A 15,336-nucleotide genomic window follows, 5' to 3' on the forward strand; every position below is an offset into this window, starting at 1 on the left:
TGGATTTGATCCTGCCTTTCATATAAAATACTTGAAACAACTGGATGCTCATTAATGATTTACATAGTCCCAAGGGGAAGAGAGACAACACTGTGAATTCATGTCAGGATAATAAGGAAGTGATGTGAAGAGTTCCACTCCAAAATGCTTTATATCCAGATACAACATAAAATAAAATCATTGCCTGAGGGTCATCATTCAGTGTGTGAGAAATCTACAGCATCCACTCTGTAACAATGAACTCATTTTGAGCACTTAATTACGAACGAGTAATGAAAAGTAATTTCATTTGGTTTTAGTTCTCTCTTTATTTGCTGTTAAGCTTTTTGGGGATCATGTTTTTTCTGCAATATTTTTGGAACAAAACTCTTCATGATTTCCAGCCCTCTAAATACTGCAATAATCAAAATATGGAACGAGAAATACCAAACAGTTAGCTGATCCACTTCAGTGATTATTATTTTTGATGTACCATCCACAAATGAACACAAGTATCTACCTGCTTCAGTGGCTCCCTCTCTGGTTGGAGCAGAAGAGGTTTTTATCAAAGCAATAGACGGGTGCGAAACCTCATCATTGCTAAACATGCAAAGGCCTCGAGTGCGAGGAAGAAAATAAATGCTGTGAGTCATGTACAGTTGATGAAAACAAATCAGAACAGTAAAATTAGGTTGTTTTTATTGTGTTGTGCTAAACGGAATGCGAGGGAAGAAGCCGTCGCGTTTCTTTTCTCGGCTTGTGAAGTGACAGGATCCTTATGGTAACAGTTTGACATTTGGGGAAATGCTCTCATTTGCTTTCTTGAGTGTCAGGTGAGAAGATCAATACCCCTCTTGTGTCTGTACAGTAAATATGAAGCTGCGTCCGACAGCCGGTTAGCTTGGCTAACAGTGTTAGGTTAGCTTTAGAGGTGCTAGTCGGTTGATTTAGTTTCCTTTAGATAGAGCGAGGCTATTTCCCTGTTTCCAGTCTGCATCTGCCTAAGCTAAGCTAAGCTAACTGTCTCCTGGCTGCAGCTTCCCATGGATCTGACAGATACGAGAGTGTTTTCTATCTCCTCAACTTACTCTCACCTGGAAGGGAATAAGCGCATTTTCCAAAATATCTCACTATTCCTTTGATTTTCTTAGGCTGTGTATGCGAGGCACACACTTGCATCTAACAAATGATTCTTATTTCCCCTTACAAAAATGTTTTCTTGAGAGTGGAAAAGCAGTTTCACACGAAAATGTTCCCGAATGTTTCTCAAAGCGCGTGTACATGTTTGAGGGGTGTGGTGTAAGACATTACGCAGCAACGCATTATTCTTGCCATAAAAAAGCAAATGAGCTGGAAAGTGAATATGAGGCTTCATCACCTCTTTGGAAAAGTGTTGTGTTGATGGCGTCCCCCATTCTCCACAGTCGCTGTGATTCGGTGCCAGCTGACTTTTCGAACTGTATTCACCGTTGTTCACCTTCACCACATAAGACAACTTACCAGCACTGATACAGGTGATTCCCAAGAGAAAACCTCCTCTAGATTAGGATGAAAACAAATACCATAGTTTTATACTTTAGCCACCCAGATCACAGTCAGAAAAGGAACCAAAATAACACCCCAAAAAATAAGTTAACATAATTTTGACACAGAAGTTTACAATATGTACATTTTTTTTTTTTTTTTTTTTAAATTAAAATAGATTTTTCGGTTGTCTGATTGGGTAGGTCCTCTACAGCGCGCTCCTCTAATTTCAACCATCCAGTGTTATTCCGCAGAAGCAGAGTTCCCATTAAGAGCTCAGTGCCGGCCAATCAGAGCGCAAGTAAGGCTACCATTGTCAAGTCCCTGCCAATAGTTTGTTGGTGACGTCTTTAAACAGGGCCGAGCCCTTCGCAACACAAATGGCAGACCCCTTCAACATCTTGACAAAAAGAAATAAATATAAAATATATGTAATATTTCTATATATATTCATAAAACCAAACCCAGGATAGATTTTAACTCTGATGTGTTCTCTCCATAATATAATCAAACTGTGGTCATTTTCCTAATGTCAGTCCACTTTACTTCCCTTTTTGACTCCATTTTTGTATATTTTTGCAGTTTTGAAAAAAAAAAAAAAAAAAAAGTCTTCTTCAAACCTGTACATCTTATATGCAAGTAAACAAAATGTAAAAGTGCGTGTTTTTTTTTGAATATGTTATATCCACTATATCCAAAAGTGTTGCAGGCACTTAAGTCCTTCCCAAACATTGTAGGTGTTTTTCGACAGTGGAGTAGGTTGGTTTGGTTATTCCTGGATTCGCGTGGGTCCGTCTATCTGTATGTCTCTGTTCGTCTGGCGAGGAACGGGGCCACCCCGGGCCGCTGCTAGCCCAGGATGTCCAGGTAGACCGGCGTGGCTTTCCCCATGGCGAACAGGACCTTCTGAATGTCCTTAATGTTCAGTCGCTGCTGCGGTTCCCTCTGCCAGCAGCCCAGCATGATGTCGTACACCTCTTTAGGACAAATCCGTGGCCTGTCCAGAACCCGGCCCTGGGTTATGCACTCAATAACCTGCAGAGGAGACAGGGCAGTGAAGTGAGACAGACGATTTTCACTCACTGATTGCTTTGGTTTGGCCATAATGAGAAAAAGGTGACACTGAGCAGACTGTCCTCTGAGGTTTGAACTAATGAAACTGAGATGAAAGAAATAAACAGTCTGCTTTCACTCTTAAATTTGTCCAATTTTAAAGGGGAAACAAGATATTTGTGCCACAGCACAAAAATAACAATACTGACTACCTTTGGGGAAGGATGTTTGAGCTGTTGCTTAAACGGGTATTGATCATTTCTTTGTTGGACTTGTGCTGTAATTAGTTAGATGACTCATTGCCGTCGCGACAATTTGACTTCATTTTTTGTGTCAACTCCAGACTACTAGCTTAAGGGTGCTTTCACACCTAACCTTATTGATTCGGTCAAAACAAACTGAGGTCTGTTTGCCCGGTTAGAACGGTTCCTTTGGGCAAATATGAAAGCTGTCAATCAAACCCTGGTGAGGACCAGCAACCGATCAAGACTGCTTGAAAAGGTGAGTCTAGAACTGCTTCTAGGAGGAGTCTAGTTTGGTTCGTCTGTCAGCAAATATGTGATTTCAGCATGATTTCGAGAGCTCATCTACTAATACATTCATCTGCTGATTGTGGAATATGTCCAGGAAGCTGTCTTATAATTGATCGGTATAAGACCATGTATGTACCCTATTCATGCACATCAAGACGTATACGCATTACAAGCGCATGTATTTTCGCACCAGTCATCTGAGAGCATGCAAAGGAGCTTTTGCACAGTCCTGTCCTCTACCTGTTAGCCAATAGCCATGAAATGCAAATGTCAATTGGTAGTCTAATAATACAAATAATGCTTGTAATCCCTTATTTTTTTCGTGAGCTGTTTGTGACACCAAAGCACATAAATATACACATCAGAAGCATTAAAGTGCACTTGGTGTTTACTCCTCTTGGTGCCCTTGTAAAAACTCAATGCGAACAGGAACCAGACCAGATCTAAACCGAAGCAATGTATGATTTATCCTCTCGGTCCGAACCAAATGAACTGAACTACAGGTTTGAAAGCACCCTAATATGGATAGGGATCTATTTGTGGGTAATGACTGTGGCTGCACTGAAAAACTGCACAAAGAAAAGTGTTTTTTTTCTTTTAGCATTGTAACCACATTCAATTTCTTTACGCTCCAAACTAAAACAAGCTGAAACATTATGTTCTTTTCCATGTTTAAGGCGTAGAATAATTACCATACGTTTTGATATTATGGTGTCATGCAATTTCATGCTCTTGCAAGCTACAGTAGCAGCACAACACGGTGTCAGAACAAAGCCTTTGACGATCTACTGCTATCTGAAGTCTAATTTCCCTGCAAGAATGTATGACAAAATCTAATCTGTGTATAAATAAATACGATTTCATTGTGGTTTTTACTCAAGAGTGCCAATACAGGATATTACAACAACCAACTGGGAAAACCCTGTTATTTTGTTCCACCTGTTGCATCTGTTTACCAAGGTAAAGCACTGCTTTCTCTCTATTGTTACATTCTTTCTCTCATGTCTTGTCACCAAAGGATGAGACGCCTGGCAGACAGACTGCCTTGAGACTTAGACTGAGGGGGTAGAGCATCAAATGCTGCAAAGACATATGGAGCTTCTTTGCATAAATTCCCAGACCCCAAACATTACTAACAGACAGTATTAAAGGCCGCACTGGTCATGACAACAGCATCTGGCCTAACGCATTGTTAGAAAATGATCCTGGGAGTAATCATGAATGACTGAGAATCAAGCCTACGGAAATGTTTCGATAAATTCACTAACTACTAACGAAGTTGCTGTTTTATATCATGGCAGCAGAGGAATTCCCTGCATTTCCTTTACTTGTGATGGACAGTTCAAAAAAATATATTTTTTAACTCCACACATTCTCCAGCCTTGTCAAGAGGTATGTTACCCACAATGCAACTCAACTTCTGATAGTTTGGTTGGAAGTTTGGGTGTGTTTTATTACAACATACTACACAAGAAGCGGCTTTATACAACCTTTTTTCACATGCAGTAGTTACTAGTACTCCCCAACACCTGGAAACAGACTTTGCTGTGCAAAATTGTAATCGTAGAAAATTGTAGCAAAGGAGTTCCCCTTTAAGTGATCAACTTAGACGTTAAACGGCGATCTCACTTAACTTCAGGTCCTGTTTTGTCCTCATCTGTGTAAAGTATGTCCGCAAAGCAGTCCGCTACACTATCTAATACGATGTGATGAGTGGTGTCTGTTGGATAAACTCTGTACTTTCAAGGTTGGCTGACAGGTGGTAAAGCAACATATCAATGTATAACTTTTACAGCAGCCATCTGTAAAATATAGGGCATTTACTCAAGTACTGTACTTTTTAGGTAGTTGTACCTTCTATCTACTTCACTACATTTCAGAGGTATTGCATTCATTGTAATTGTTACTCCGCTTTTTTTGACAGTTGGAGTTACCGGTTATTTAGAAAATGAAAAGCCCTGTACTCCCACACAGGTGCTCTCAATTACCCTGCCTGATTAGACCTCTGTGCTGGGAATGAGATGTCATCAAACTAGTGGTACTAATTGTGCAGTTGTAGTGCGCTTACAGATAGCACTAAACTAGGGGTCACCAACCTTTTTTAAACTGAGAGCTACTTCAAGGGTACCGAGTAGGACGAAGGGCTACTTATTTGATACAAACTTCCTGAATAACAAAGTTGCACAGATCACCTTAATAATAATAATAATATATGTGAAGAGACTGTTTGATCACATGTCAGTTAATTATTCCTCACAATAATTATTAATAATGATTTCCACAACAATGATGGTATAGCTACACATACATATTTAAACATGCAACTTTTATTTCTGTTAATCTGTTTCAACATTTGAAAGTCAGAGGTATCGCATCTCTAATATTTTTGTATCATCACATGATTAAAGCCGGTTACTTTTGCACATAGCGCCTGCTGGTGAATGATCCAGTGGTAATGTAGACATTTTGCGAAGTCTGGGTCACCTTTGCATTGCGCAATGAAGCCTGCATGCCGGCCCGTCATCGCGGGAGCCCCGTCTGTAGTCACCGACACCAGCTTTTCCAATGGTACCTTTTTCTCAACGAAGAAACTAGTAACCAGTCTCGTCTATAGCCGAGCGGGGGATCCAGCCCTCCGAGGCGCGTGAGCGTCTTCGGGCGCCCGCGTTCAAACCTCTAGTCTGGGCCTTTTCGGTCGGATTGCGTTGCTTCGCCTCTACCCCCACCACCCCTGAGTTGTTGCCCCGCGGCCTGTTCCGAGGAATTACGGACCTGACGACGGGGTGCGCTCGCGGCGCGCGTCTGGCACCAACGGGATGCGCCCGCCATTCAGAACCTGAAAACCTAGTGCGGTGCAGCAGCCTCGTCCTGGCTGTCCGCCGTGCGCCTCCGGGTACCCAACTCTCTTAACTCTCTGCAAGCGTTTTTGATTAAAAAAGAACAGCAACTACAATTTTAGACGGAGCTCCATAATGACTATTGCTATTTTTAGAACATGTCTTGCGGGCGACTCACGTGGTCCCTGCGGGCGACAGGGTGCCCGCTGGCACCGAGTTGGCTACCTCTGCACTAAACCAACTGAAGGGAGGGCTGATGTATGGACACGCCCACATTGCTCTGAGGAGAGGTCTTATGAACACTTGTGGAGGAGAGAGGGGAATATGACCACTTTATGAAAAAGTGTTGGGCTTTGGACATGGCGATTGATTTAAAAACAGTGTTTAAAGGTGCAATGTGTAAGATCAGACCAGGATTTTAGTTCAAAACATTTTAAAAAGTGAAGTAAAATTATGAACAGAAAATTAAGAGGATACAGTGTTGCTGCTTTTTTTCAAAGATATCTATTGTACTGCAGATATATCTACTGATACGAGCATGCTAACACTAATATTATATAGACGTTAGCTTTGTTTTCCTTTTAATAGCTGATATCTGTAAACTTAGATTGTATTGACACAGTAGTAGAGGTGAAACGCTAACCTCTATCTGTTTGGAGAATGTGGCCAGGCTTTACACACTGCGGCTCTAATAAGAAGCAAATGACGGTGCTTTTTGTAGTAGAAAGTTAAAATAATGATTATATTTTGTCTATGATTCCACCAGTGATCATAGAGCTGGTGATACATGTAGCACGATTCCAGTCCCGCAACTTATCAAGCAACTCGGATGGACAGATAAGGAGGCCAGGCTGCAGGGTCACTGCTGAATAGACAAAGTTGACCATCCTTGACCTCTGGTAGCAGAGATATATCAGCAAAATGCTTACATATGTTGCCCCCCTTTATTTCATCTAAAGTAGCTTTAGAGTTGTTGAAAACAACTTATTTCTCACTGCCTGGCAGTATCCAGCTTCTCATTGAACTTGTGGTGTTTACACTGAATGAAAAATGCACTCAACCCAACAACCCATGTGTTTTGTTTTTTCCTATGTCTGCACCATTCAAACAAATTGTGCATAATTTTATACACATTTCTCCCAAATTCAGCCTGACGCATTTGGTTTCTTTGGAAACTTTGCAATCTCCTCAAGAATGTAACATAAACTTGTGTGGGTTTGAACAATGTTTGGCAGCATGGCAGTTTGTGATGTCTGGTTTTTTTCTAGAGCCTATAGAGCCGAGTGGAGAATGAGGCCTGTTTGAAACCCACGTTACCTAATATCATTTATCATTGTCACTGGTACCCACTTCTAATTACTGCTGTAATGTATCATTGTGCAATGTGTTGGACAAATCTGAATAACTGAATAATAGGTACAATATTGCATTCTAACACTACCTGAAGACAAAATTACAATATAGAAATATCTTGTGGATTTTCATTTTTTGGGCTATCACATAATACAGTGCTCATCTATTTACATTGTCATAAGGTTTCGGTAGTGTAGTTTAATCAGCTGAGTGTTTCAGAGTATCTCAAAAATCTCTCAGCTCAAGATGCTCAGAAAAGAAGAACATATTGATGTTTCAATTGAAATACATATAAGTGCATTGCATGCCAGGTTAGTCTTTTAGGTCAATTTCATTTTCTCAATATGGTCGCTTTACGAAAGTAATCCTAATTGAATTTTATTGATTCAAAGCAGAGCCTCCAATGAAAAACCAAGCCAATGATGGGTGTTATGTAATGCGGCATCTTGTCTGATGGCAAAGCGGCATCAATTTATCACCTCGTTGGGCTCGCGCTGTAGTCTCAGAGAGAGGAAAGAAACAACACGAGGCAGTAGATTAAGATCCAGAATGGCAGTGTTCATTTAAATCTGCTATAAGAAGGAAGGCCAGCTATTTAATTCCTACTTAGAAAACAACTCAATTAATATACAGCATTTGGTGATTTGAAATGCAGAAGGGGACTTCAACATTTACCTTGAGATAACCTGGAGCTGTAAAGTTCAATGCGGGCATGATGGCCAGCAGTGCAGCCTTTGTTAATATATATATATATATATATATATATATATATATGTGTGTGTGTGCTGTTTCTTGTGAAGGTTTATCTAAATGCTACTGGCTCTTTGTACCTCGTTGTTACCCAGCTGAAACCAAGGCTGCTTCCCATAGGTAAAGATCTCCCACAAGATGACTCCAAAGCTCCAGACGTCGCTTTCCGTGGAGAACTTCCTGTACATGATGCTCTCCGGGGGCATCCAGCGAATAGGTAGCATGGTATGTCCTCCAACCTGAGGAGAGGAGAAAAAAAAGAAAGGAGAGGAGATCTTTATTGCATATGAAATGTTATCGCTATGAAAACAGATTAGAACATTCAATCATTAACACAACTCCCAGGCGCCGGGGGATTAACTGTCCTTGCATGTGGCTGATACGACGAGCTTAACATCTCATGAATGTCTTGCTGTGCACTTGGATGTAGACACTGATGCAATACGGGAAAACGCCGACTTATCTGCCACCTGCTCTGTATGTATTGAATTGCGAAATTCCTAAGGTTACGATATTGAACTGCCCCTTTGTTCTTGTTGAAAAATTACAATCTGCAATGCGTTCTCTGCAGGAGTACTGGCACTAAGCAGAGGATGAGACTCAAAGCGTGGGATTGTATGTGTTGTAATCAGTGTTTTAAATAAATCGGTTTCAACCAGAAAACTGCTGAATGCATTCTCATATGGATCCTCATAGCAAAGAAGTTCATATGGCTGAAAATGTGAGTGTTTAAAACTCTACATATGCACATGTAACCCCCCCCCCCCATTCATATGAAGGTTTGCATGAAGCCAGGTGCCCGCTGAGACAGGGGAGATATCAACTGTAAGCTCTTTGATGTCTTTAAACCTGCAAAACCCGACGCAAAGTCTCCCATGCTGTAAATCCAATGTGGCTGGGTATTAATCTATTAAACAATCATTCATTAATCATCCTCGCTCTCAGCTTCCATTAGCAGGCATTGTTTTAAAATCTATTTCCCATTCATGTCGGTGACTGTGCTTTAATGAGCTGGACAAGACTGATGTGGCAATGAGAGGCAAAGTATTGCAGGTTTCAGCTCAGAATGCTCGGGCAGTATTAATTACATTGATGATGGCGGAGCTCAGGAGTCCAAGTACACTATTGACGGATAGTGTTATTAACATGCTGGTGTGATTTGATGTGATGCTTGTTGGAGCCACTGTTGTTTCAGCATTGCTTAACTGCTGCTGGGATTTCTCTCCATCTACAGAGAAGTGTTTGAATGTCTACAACATGATGTCTGGAAAGTTGATGATTGAAAATCATTTCCCAAAGAAACCTAAATGCAAGTTCCAGTTGCTAACTTTTTTAACTGTGTAATGCCTCAATGAAAACTGAGTAACTGAGCAAACTTGATCTACTGAGGAAGACCATGAGATGCAGTTTAAAGCCAATGGAAAAAACAATCGAGTAAGTGGAACTTTAGGCAACTTTTTATATTGAAATATTTTAGATCAATTTTACATTCCATACCCACGAAATTTGATGGTGATCCCATTTCATAAGTCAGAAATAGGGAAAAAAGAGCAATATACTGTCGGACCACACAGAAACAATCCTACTCAATCATGGGTGTCAACGTGTTGTTTTATAACACTGGAAATAAATAGCAAAAGTTCCTTCCATGTTATTTTTGATGTCATTTAGTTTTCCTTATCTGGTTCAGTTTTTTTTTTTTACTTTTGCTGTTGTGATCTTGACATTTTTGTCATGATCACAACAAGATGGATTTTTAAGCGCCTTTAAGGGTTTTTATCTCTAACTTAGTGGAAGCGCTCCTGCAGCATATCAGACAGCCATCATCCATCCACCATCACAACCACCCACCCATCCATGCATTCGCTGATCCATCTACGCAACCATCCATTCATGCAGCCATCTATCTTTCTCAGCTCATTTTGCGTACTTAAGGACAACAAATTAAATCAAAAACACACACCATAAGCGCTGAAATCATCATTAGGACAACGTCTTACTGTGGCTGTATTCACCCTCACATGGTTCCTCCGCTCTGCTCCTCTGGATTACAACACAATCACATTCATTTAATCATAATATACTCTTCTCCCAACTCTATTCACCAGCTCCAACATCTGTGTGTGCCTTCAGCTGTGAGCATTGTGTGGCATTTGGAAAAATAAAATAAAAAATCAACTCAAGTCTTACTAATTACCTCCTAGTTCCGTAGCTCGCTCATCGCACATTTCCTTTGAAAGTCAAACACAATCTCTGCGTGTGAGCTCGATGCAGCAGATGAATCGTCTGGATGTTTTAAAGAAACATGAGATTTGTCATTCTGCCAAGAGGCTGCTCCTTCCTGGGCATTTAGAGAGAACGTCCTCTAGTTTGTACACTTCATCAAATTTAGTTGCTGAGTACGAGGCCTGTTTGTTTGCCTTTTTCTTGTCCTTCGTCCAGGCCTATAACCTTCTCTGAAGTCCTGGAACGGGTCGCGCAGTTATTCGTACATCCATTACTAAGTTTATGTGTTTTTTAAGTTCTCCGAAACTATTTGCTAGTTTCAAAGTAGTGATTTATGAAACCCGGTTGCAAAATTTTAAAACTGAGGAAACTTTGTTTTAATGTGTAAATCGGTTGATAAAAGCAAACAGTGTAACAGAAAATAATTGTAGCATAACAAACTGTAGCATAGCTTTGAAATATAACCAAAAAAAAGCCAAATGATACTACATTTAACTGACAATATTTTGTACATTTAGCTTTGACTATCTTTTACCTATATACGTGTTAAACTGTGTGTGCATTAGTTTTGAATGAGTGAGGCATATTCGATTACGCTAACATAGCCAATGTTATTTGGTCATTTACCGAACATTACTTTTTTGGGATGTAAAATCCTTCCAATTTTACATCATTAATCAGCATTTTGATCAAGTGTGTCGCTCATATTCCATCTATTCCCTGTTGTACTCTTCAATCTAGCTAATAGGGTCATACTATATTTGCAAACTAGCATTAGCCTAGTCAGTCAGCTACTGTCAACTCAATCTTCCTTTTATAAAAGAACTGCTCAATTCATAATCAACATAAGGTACTAACTCAAAACACTCAGGGGGTTTGCTGCTACAGTGTACAACCAGTTATGGTATGACCAGTAGCTAACGGTGGCTAATAGTGACGCACAGGTCAGCATTTTTTTGTTACCCGCCCCCACCTGCCCTGTTATGAGAGCAAATCCACCCCGACTATTGCATGCAGTGTTGTAGTCAAGACCACCTAAACTGAGACCAAGTCATGTCCAAGAACAGAGTGTATCGAGACCAAGTCAAGACCAAGACCAGACCTGAGCAAGTCCCATACTGCGTGACACACTTAGGATTAAATATGCAAACCATATAGCCACTCCTCAAATTGATCTGACAGATCCATATTCCCATTAAAAAACATATGAAGATTCCTCTTCATTATGTATGTGTGTACCATGACAAATATCTTGATAAAATAATCAAGAGGTATTGCAGAGGGGAATTTGATGTGTGGGAATTATCCTTGGTTGTCTATTTGTAATTAAATACAAACAAACACTAAGGAGCTGACATCCACTTAACCATCTTTATTCAGCACTCCTTCCCACCACCCATCTAATACAAAACTTTTTTTTTTCTATTGTAGGGCATATGGTGACCACTCCTTCATAAACCTGAGACATTTCCTTGACAAAAGGGATGAATAGAGGCTTACACATCTCTAAGGTTCTTTTGATCCTCTCGATACTGGATCTACACTATGGTTCTAGGTATTTTGTGGTATATTGGCCCTTGGAGCTCCTCAGCGTAACCTCGTTTTTAGTATTTTAAAGAAGTCAATAACTGTGTGTAGTGTAGAGTGTTTACTGCACAGTCATATCACAAGGCTGCGTGCCTTCCTTACATTTACCACAAATCGACATTTCTACACATGGCCTGAAGGTCAACAAGACCATTAGAGACCGTTTTCTGCGACAACACCTACATGCTGACAAGAGATCAAAAGCACACTCCATTAACCTCCAGCAGGTCCAACTTTTGGTCTTAGAAGTGTTTCAGCAAGACATATGTGGCCATCGTTACACTTCCATTCTTGCCCCACTGAAAACTAAAAATGTGATCACAAAAATAGAGCTGAAACTTATATGACAATAAGTGGACTTTGGGTTTCTAAATCATATTTGTTATGACAGCAAAATGTAGATATGTTGAATCGTTTTACTCAGCGCAATATGTTTTATTTTCTCACACTTAATGTCCAGAGTACACTTACTTTTCAGCTCCATTTGGCTTCACATTAATACATTTACACACATGTGCTGATCAGAGCCACCGAGTACAACCTTCTAGTAATCCCACCAGGAGTTAAGCGCTCTGCTCAGCTGCATCTCAGTCTGTCTCGGGGTAGTAATGTGAGGAGAGAACACTTTTGTGTCGTTTTCCCTGGATCTTCCAGTCAGAATTCTGCTTCTCTGTAACTTGCCCAAAGGCACCAGAGGTGTTAGCAGAATCTCAAAGACAGAAACGTCCTTTACCTCCACATTTTTGGAACTCCTGCCTGCATGCTCACTCTCTGGCTAAGCAATGAGTCCCAGACTAACTATGATCCACCACCACCCTAGAAGGCAATTAAAGCTGTTGGTCTCTTCCATCAGTGGTTGGACAGATGCAATGGTAATTAAGAAAAACATAAAAGTGAGAGGTGCTTCGAGTAAGCTTCCTTTTCTCTGCATCTTACACAAACAGTATTTATTGTCAGTCCCAGAATTCATTTTGTGGCGACGAGGAGGGTTTGCAGCAGTTTTCCTTCTCGTTCATCTTATACCAGGCTTCCACTGCAAGCTAATGGCCAAATGAACATTGACTTATACTCCACCTGGTCTCATTAGACCTGAATTGCTTTAGTATTGTACATAACATTAAGCCAATATTGATGCCGAGACCAGTCGCCCCCGTTTGTGTAAAACCTCTGGGCCGAGCCTAGCTGGGTGGGCCGAAAGTAAGGTGTAGGAGTTGGTGAGGGGCTGTATACCAATCTGTCCCCCTGTGGAGCTTTATAAAGATTAAACGAAATTAATTAAGTTCCTGTTAGTCTAAATGACTTATCTGAGGTCCACCCAGCCCATTGCACGCAAGGCTAAACCTCATCAGATGCATACTAATGATTCAACCGCTGCTGCCGTGGCGAGGGGCATTAAAACTGGCTGACTCTCTGCTTCCCAAATGATTGCATGCTATCACCTTGGGTTTTTGTCACAAGGCCATGGCAATTAGCTTGGAACATAGGGGAAAAGAAAGAAAAAAAAAGGCTGAACACATAATAAAAATAAAATAATTGCCCCAGTAATTATTCTCATCTTTCTCACTCAATGTCACATCGTGAAGCTGGCAATGCTCTGTGGGGAGTGAGGAATGAGTCTGGGGCTTTTTTTTTTTTTGTTGCTGTGCAAACTGGATTAGTGCTCTGCCTGTCCCACCGTGGCAGGGGAGTGATTGGATTAACGGTGTGGAGAGCACAGCAGCATGGCAAGGGGATAGATTACTGGCCCAGTTGGGCTCTTCGCTGGGCGCTCCGCGGCCTGCAGGGAGCCCTGGGAGGCCACAGACATTTTATAGGGCCCCGATAACCATCTAGACACACTCTCTCTCCCTGCTCTAACCCCACTGCTATCTCTGCTCTCCCAGCTCAAACAGCGGCCAACACAAGTTCACTTTTAGAGGCTATGATGTCCATTAGGTTTCTACCTGCTGCGGCGCTGCCAAGTGCAGATAAAGTGGTATCTACTCTGGCCGCAGTATGCCAGTGGGTGGTGAAAGTTTCTGAAGGTGTTCAAAACACATACACATACACACACACACACACACACAGACAAAAACAAACAAACACACACCATTTGCGACCATGCTATTTCACATTTATAGTATTTAACTCTCCAGACCGACTTGTGCAATACAATATAGATAGATAGCTCCTTAGTGTTGCTGCTGACTTTGTAGCTGCTGTCTAAATACAAAAATGACTAGCAGTCCAGCCCTTTGGTTCTGTTTAATTGTGACTACATGCATAGGAGGGCCGTCTGCATGGATTGAATTTGTTGCTAAATGAATAACAAGACAAAGGGCCCTATCTTCTAACCGGCGCCAGGCGGCACCCGGCGCAACTGTTGCTAGTTTCAGACTGACGCACCTGTCATGTTCACACCCAGCGCCCATGTTGTGTAGGTAGCGTGTTTTCACGAGTAGATCGGTTTCCTCAGCAGAAAACTCGCTTCTCCAATTTGCCAAATCTGCCATTTAAAAAGCAATGCAGCAGTTGGAGGAGCACCTGGCTATTTAAAGGAATGGGAGCGTTACTTAGCGCTCAGATTATGCGCCGTAAAACTAGCGAAACTGGAGTCGGACAAGTTCCAAATCCACTTGCGCCATGCACTTTAGAGGCTGCGCTATTGATTGTTGAAAAAGAGCCCAAAGAGTCTACAGCCATGCTACCAGCTACATGAGGCTGTGGCCTAATTAGGCACAGCCTAAATGCTAACATCAGAGCACGAACATGCACAAATTGTTAAAAATGTCACACTCTTGTAATTGTATGGATTGAACAAACAACATGTAACGTGTTAATTTGGGAGCTTTAGATGTGCTGGTAAGCAGATTTTGTTTCCTTTAAACAGAGCAAGGCTAGCTGTTTACCCCTGCTTCCAGTCTTTATGCTAAGCTAAGTTAACTAGCTGCTGGCAGGAGCTTCATATTTACTCGAGAGACATGAGAGGGGCATCAGTCTTGACAAGAAAGCTACTAAGCACATTTCCTTAAATGTTGAACTAGCTCTAAAGAACGCAGCAATACAAGAAATACAGTATTTATGCTAGACTTCCTCTGAGGTCAACCGCAGCACCTCCTTCATTTCTAAAAATGTACTTCTCAATGAGCTTGTGATCACGTAAGACAGGAGTGCTTGGCAAAGAAAAAACAAGGCCCATTTGGGAAGAACAGAGTTTTTTCATCCCTTCATGCAGCAGTAATAAATATGGCCTGTGTACTCATTAGCACCAAGCCGCATACAGTTTTGAGGAGCTTGTGCTTGATAAATAATGCAGCAGAGGAGTGTCTGTTTGATCCTTGGAACAGAAGAAACCCGGGGACCATTTTTCTTCAAAGCAAAGCAGTGCAGGTAAGCGGAGGCTTCCTGGCAGAGTCACAAAGAACACCAAGTCCTTGAAACTGAGTCATTAGATTATAACATTGTTACAGTGTTTGATTAGTCTGCTTCTAAAATGCAGATTGTGGCTTCAAAAC

At 41.2% G+C, this 15,336-nt stretch overlaps 1 protein-coding gene across 4 annotated transcripts in view; it reads right to left on the reverse strand.

The window, feature by feature from the left end:
- Positions 1–618: 618 nt before the first annotated feature.
- ntrk3b (neurotrophic tyrosine kinase, receptor, type 3b) overlaps positions 619–15,336 on the reverse strand; it is a 157,887-nt gene continuing 143,169 nt past the window's right edge. For 3 of the 4 annotated variants that reach the window (XM_076077991.1, XM_076077989.1, XM_076077988.1), the window contains 2 exons: positions 8,110–8,268; positions 619–2,538 (listed from right to left, as the gene is read on the reverse strand). In XM_076077991.1, the coding sequence (XP_075934106.1) occupies positions 2,353–2,538; positions 8,110–8,268 (345 nt within the window). In that variant the 3' untranslated portion in view covers positions 619–2,352. Of the gene's footprint in view, positions 2,539–8,109; positions 8,269–13,587; positions 13,597–15,336 lie in introns of all 4 variants that reach the window. The other variant, XM_076077990.1, reaches the window with a different exon arrangement.

Source organism: Anarhichas minor, unplaced genomic scaffold, assembly GCF_050575085.1.
Source record: "Anarhichas minor isolate MPS153535 unplaced genomic scaffold, ASM5057508v1 ptg000062l, whole genome shotgun sequence".
Taxonomy (NCBI): Eukaryota; Metazoa; Chordata; class Actinopteri; order Perciformes; family Anarhichadidae; genus Anarhichas; species Anarhichas minor.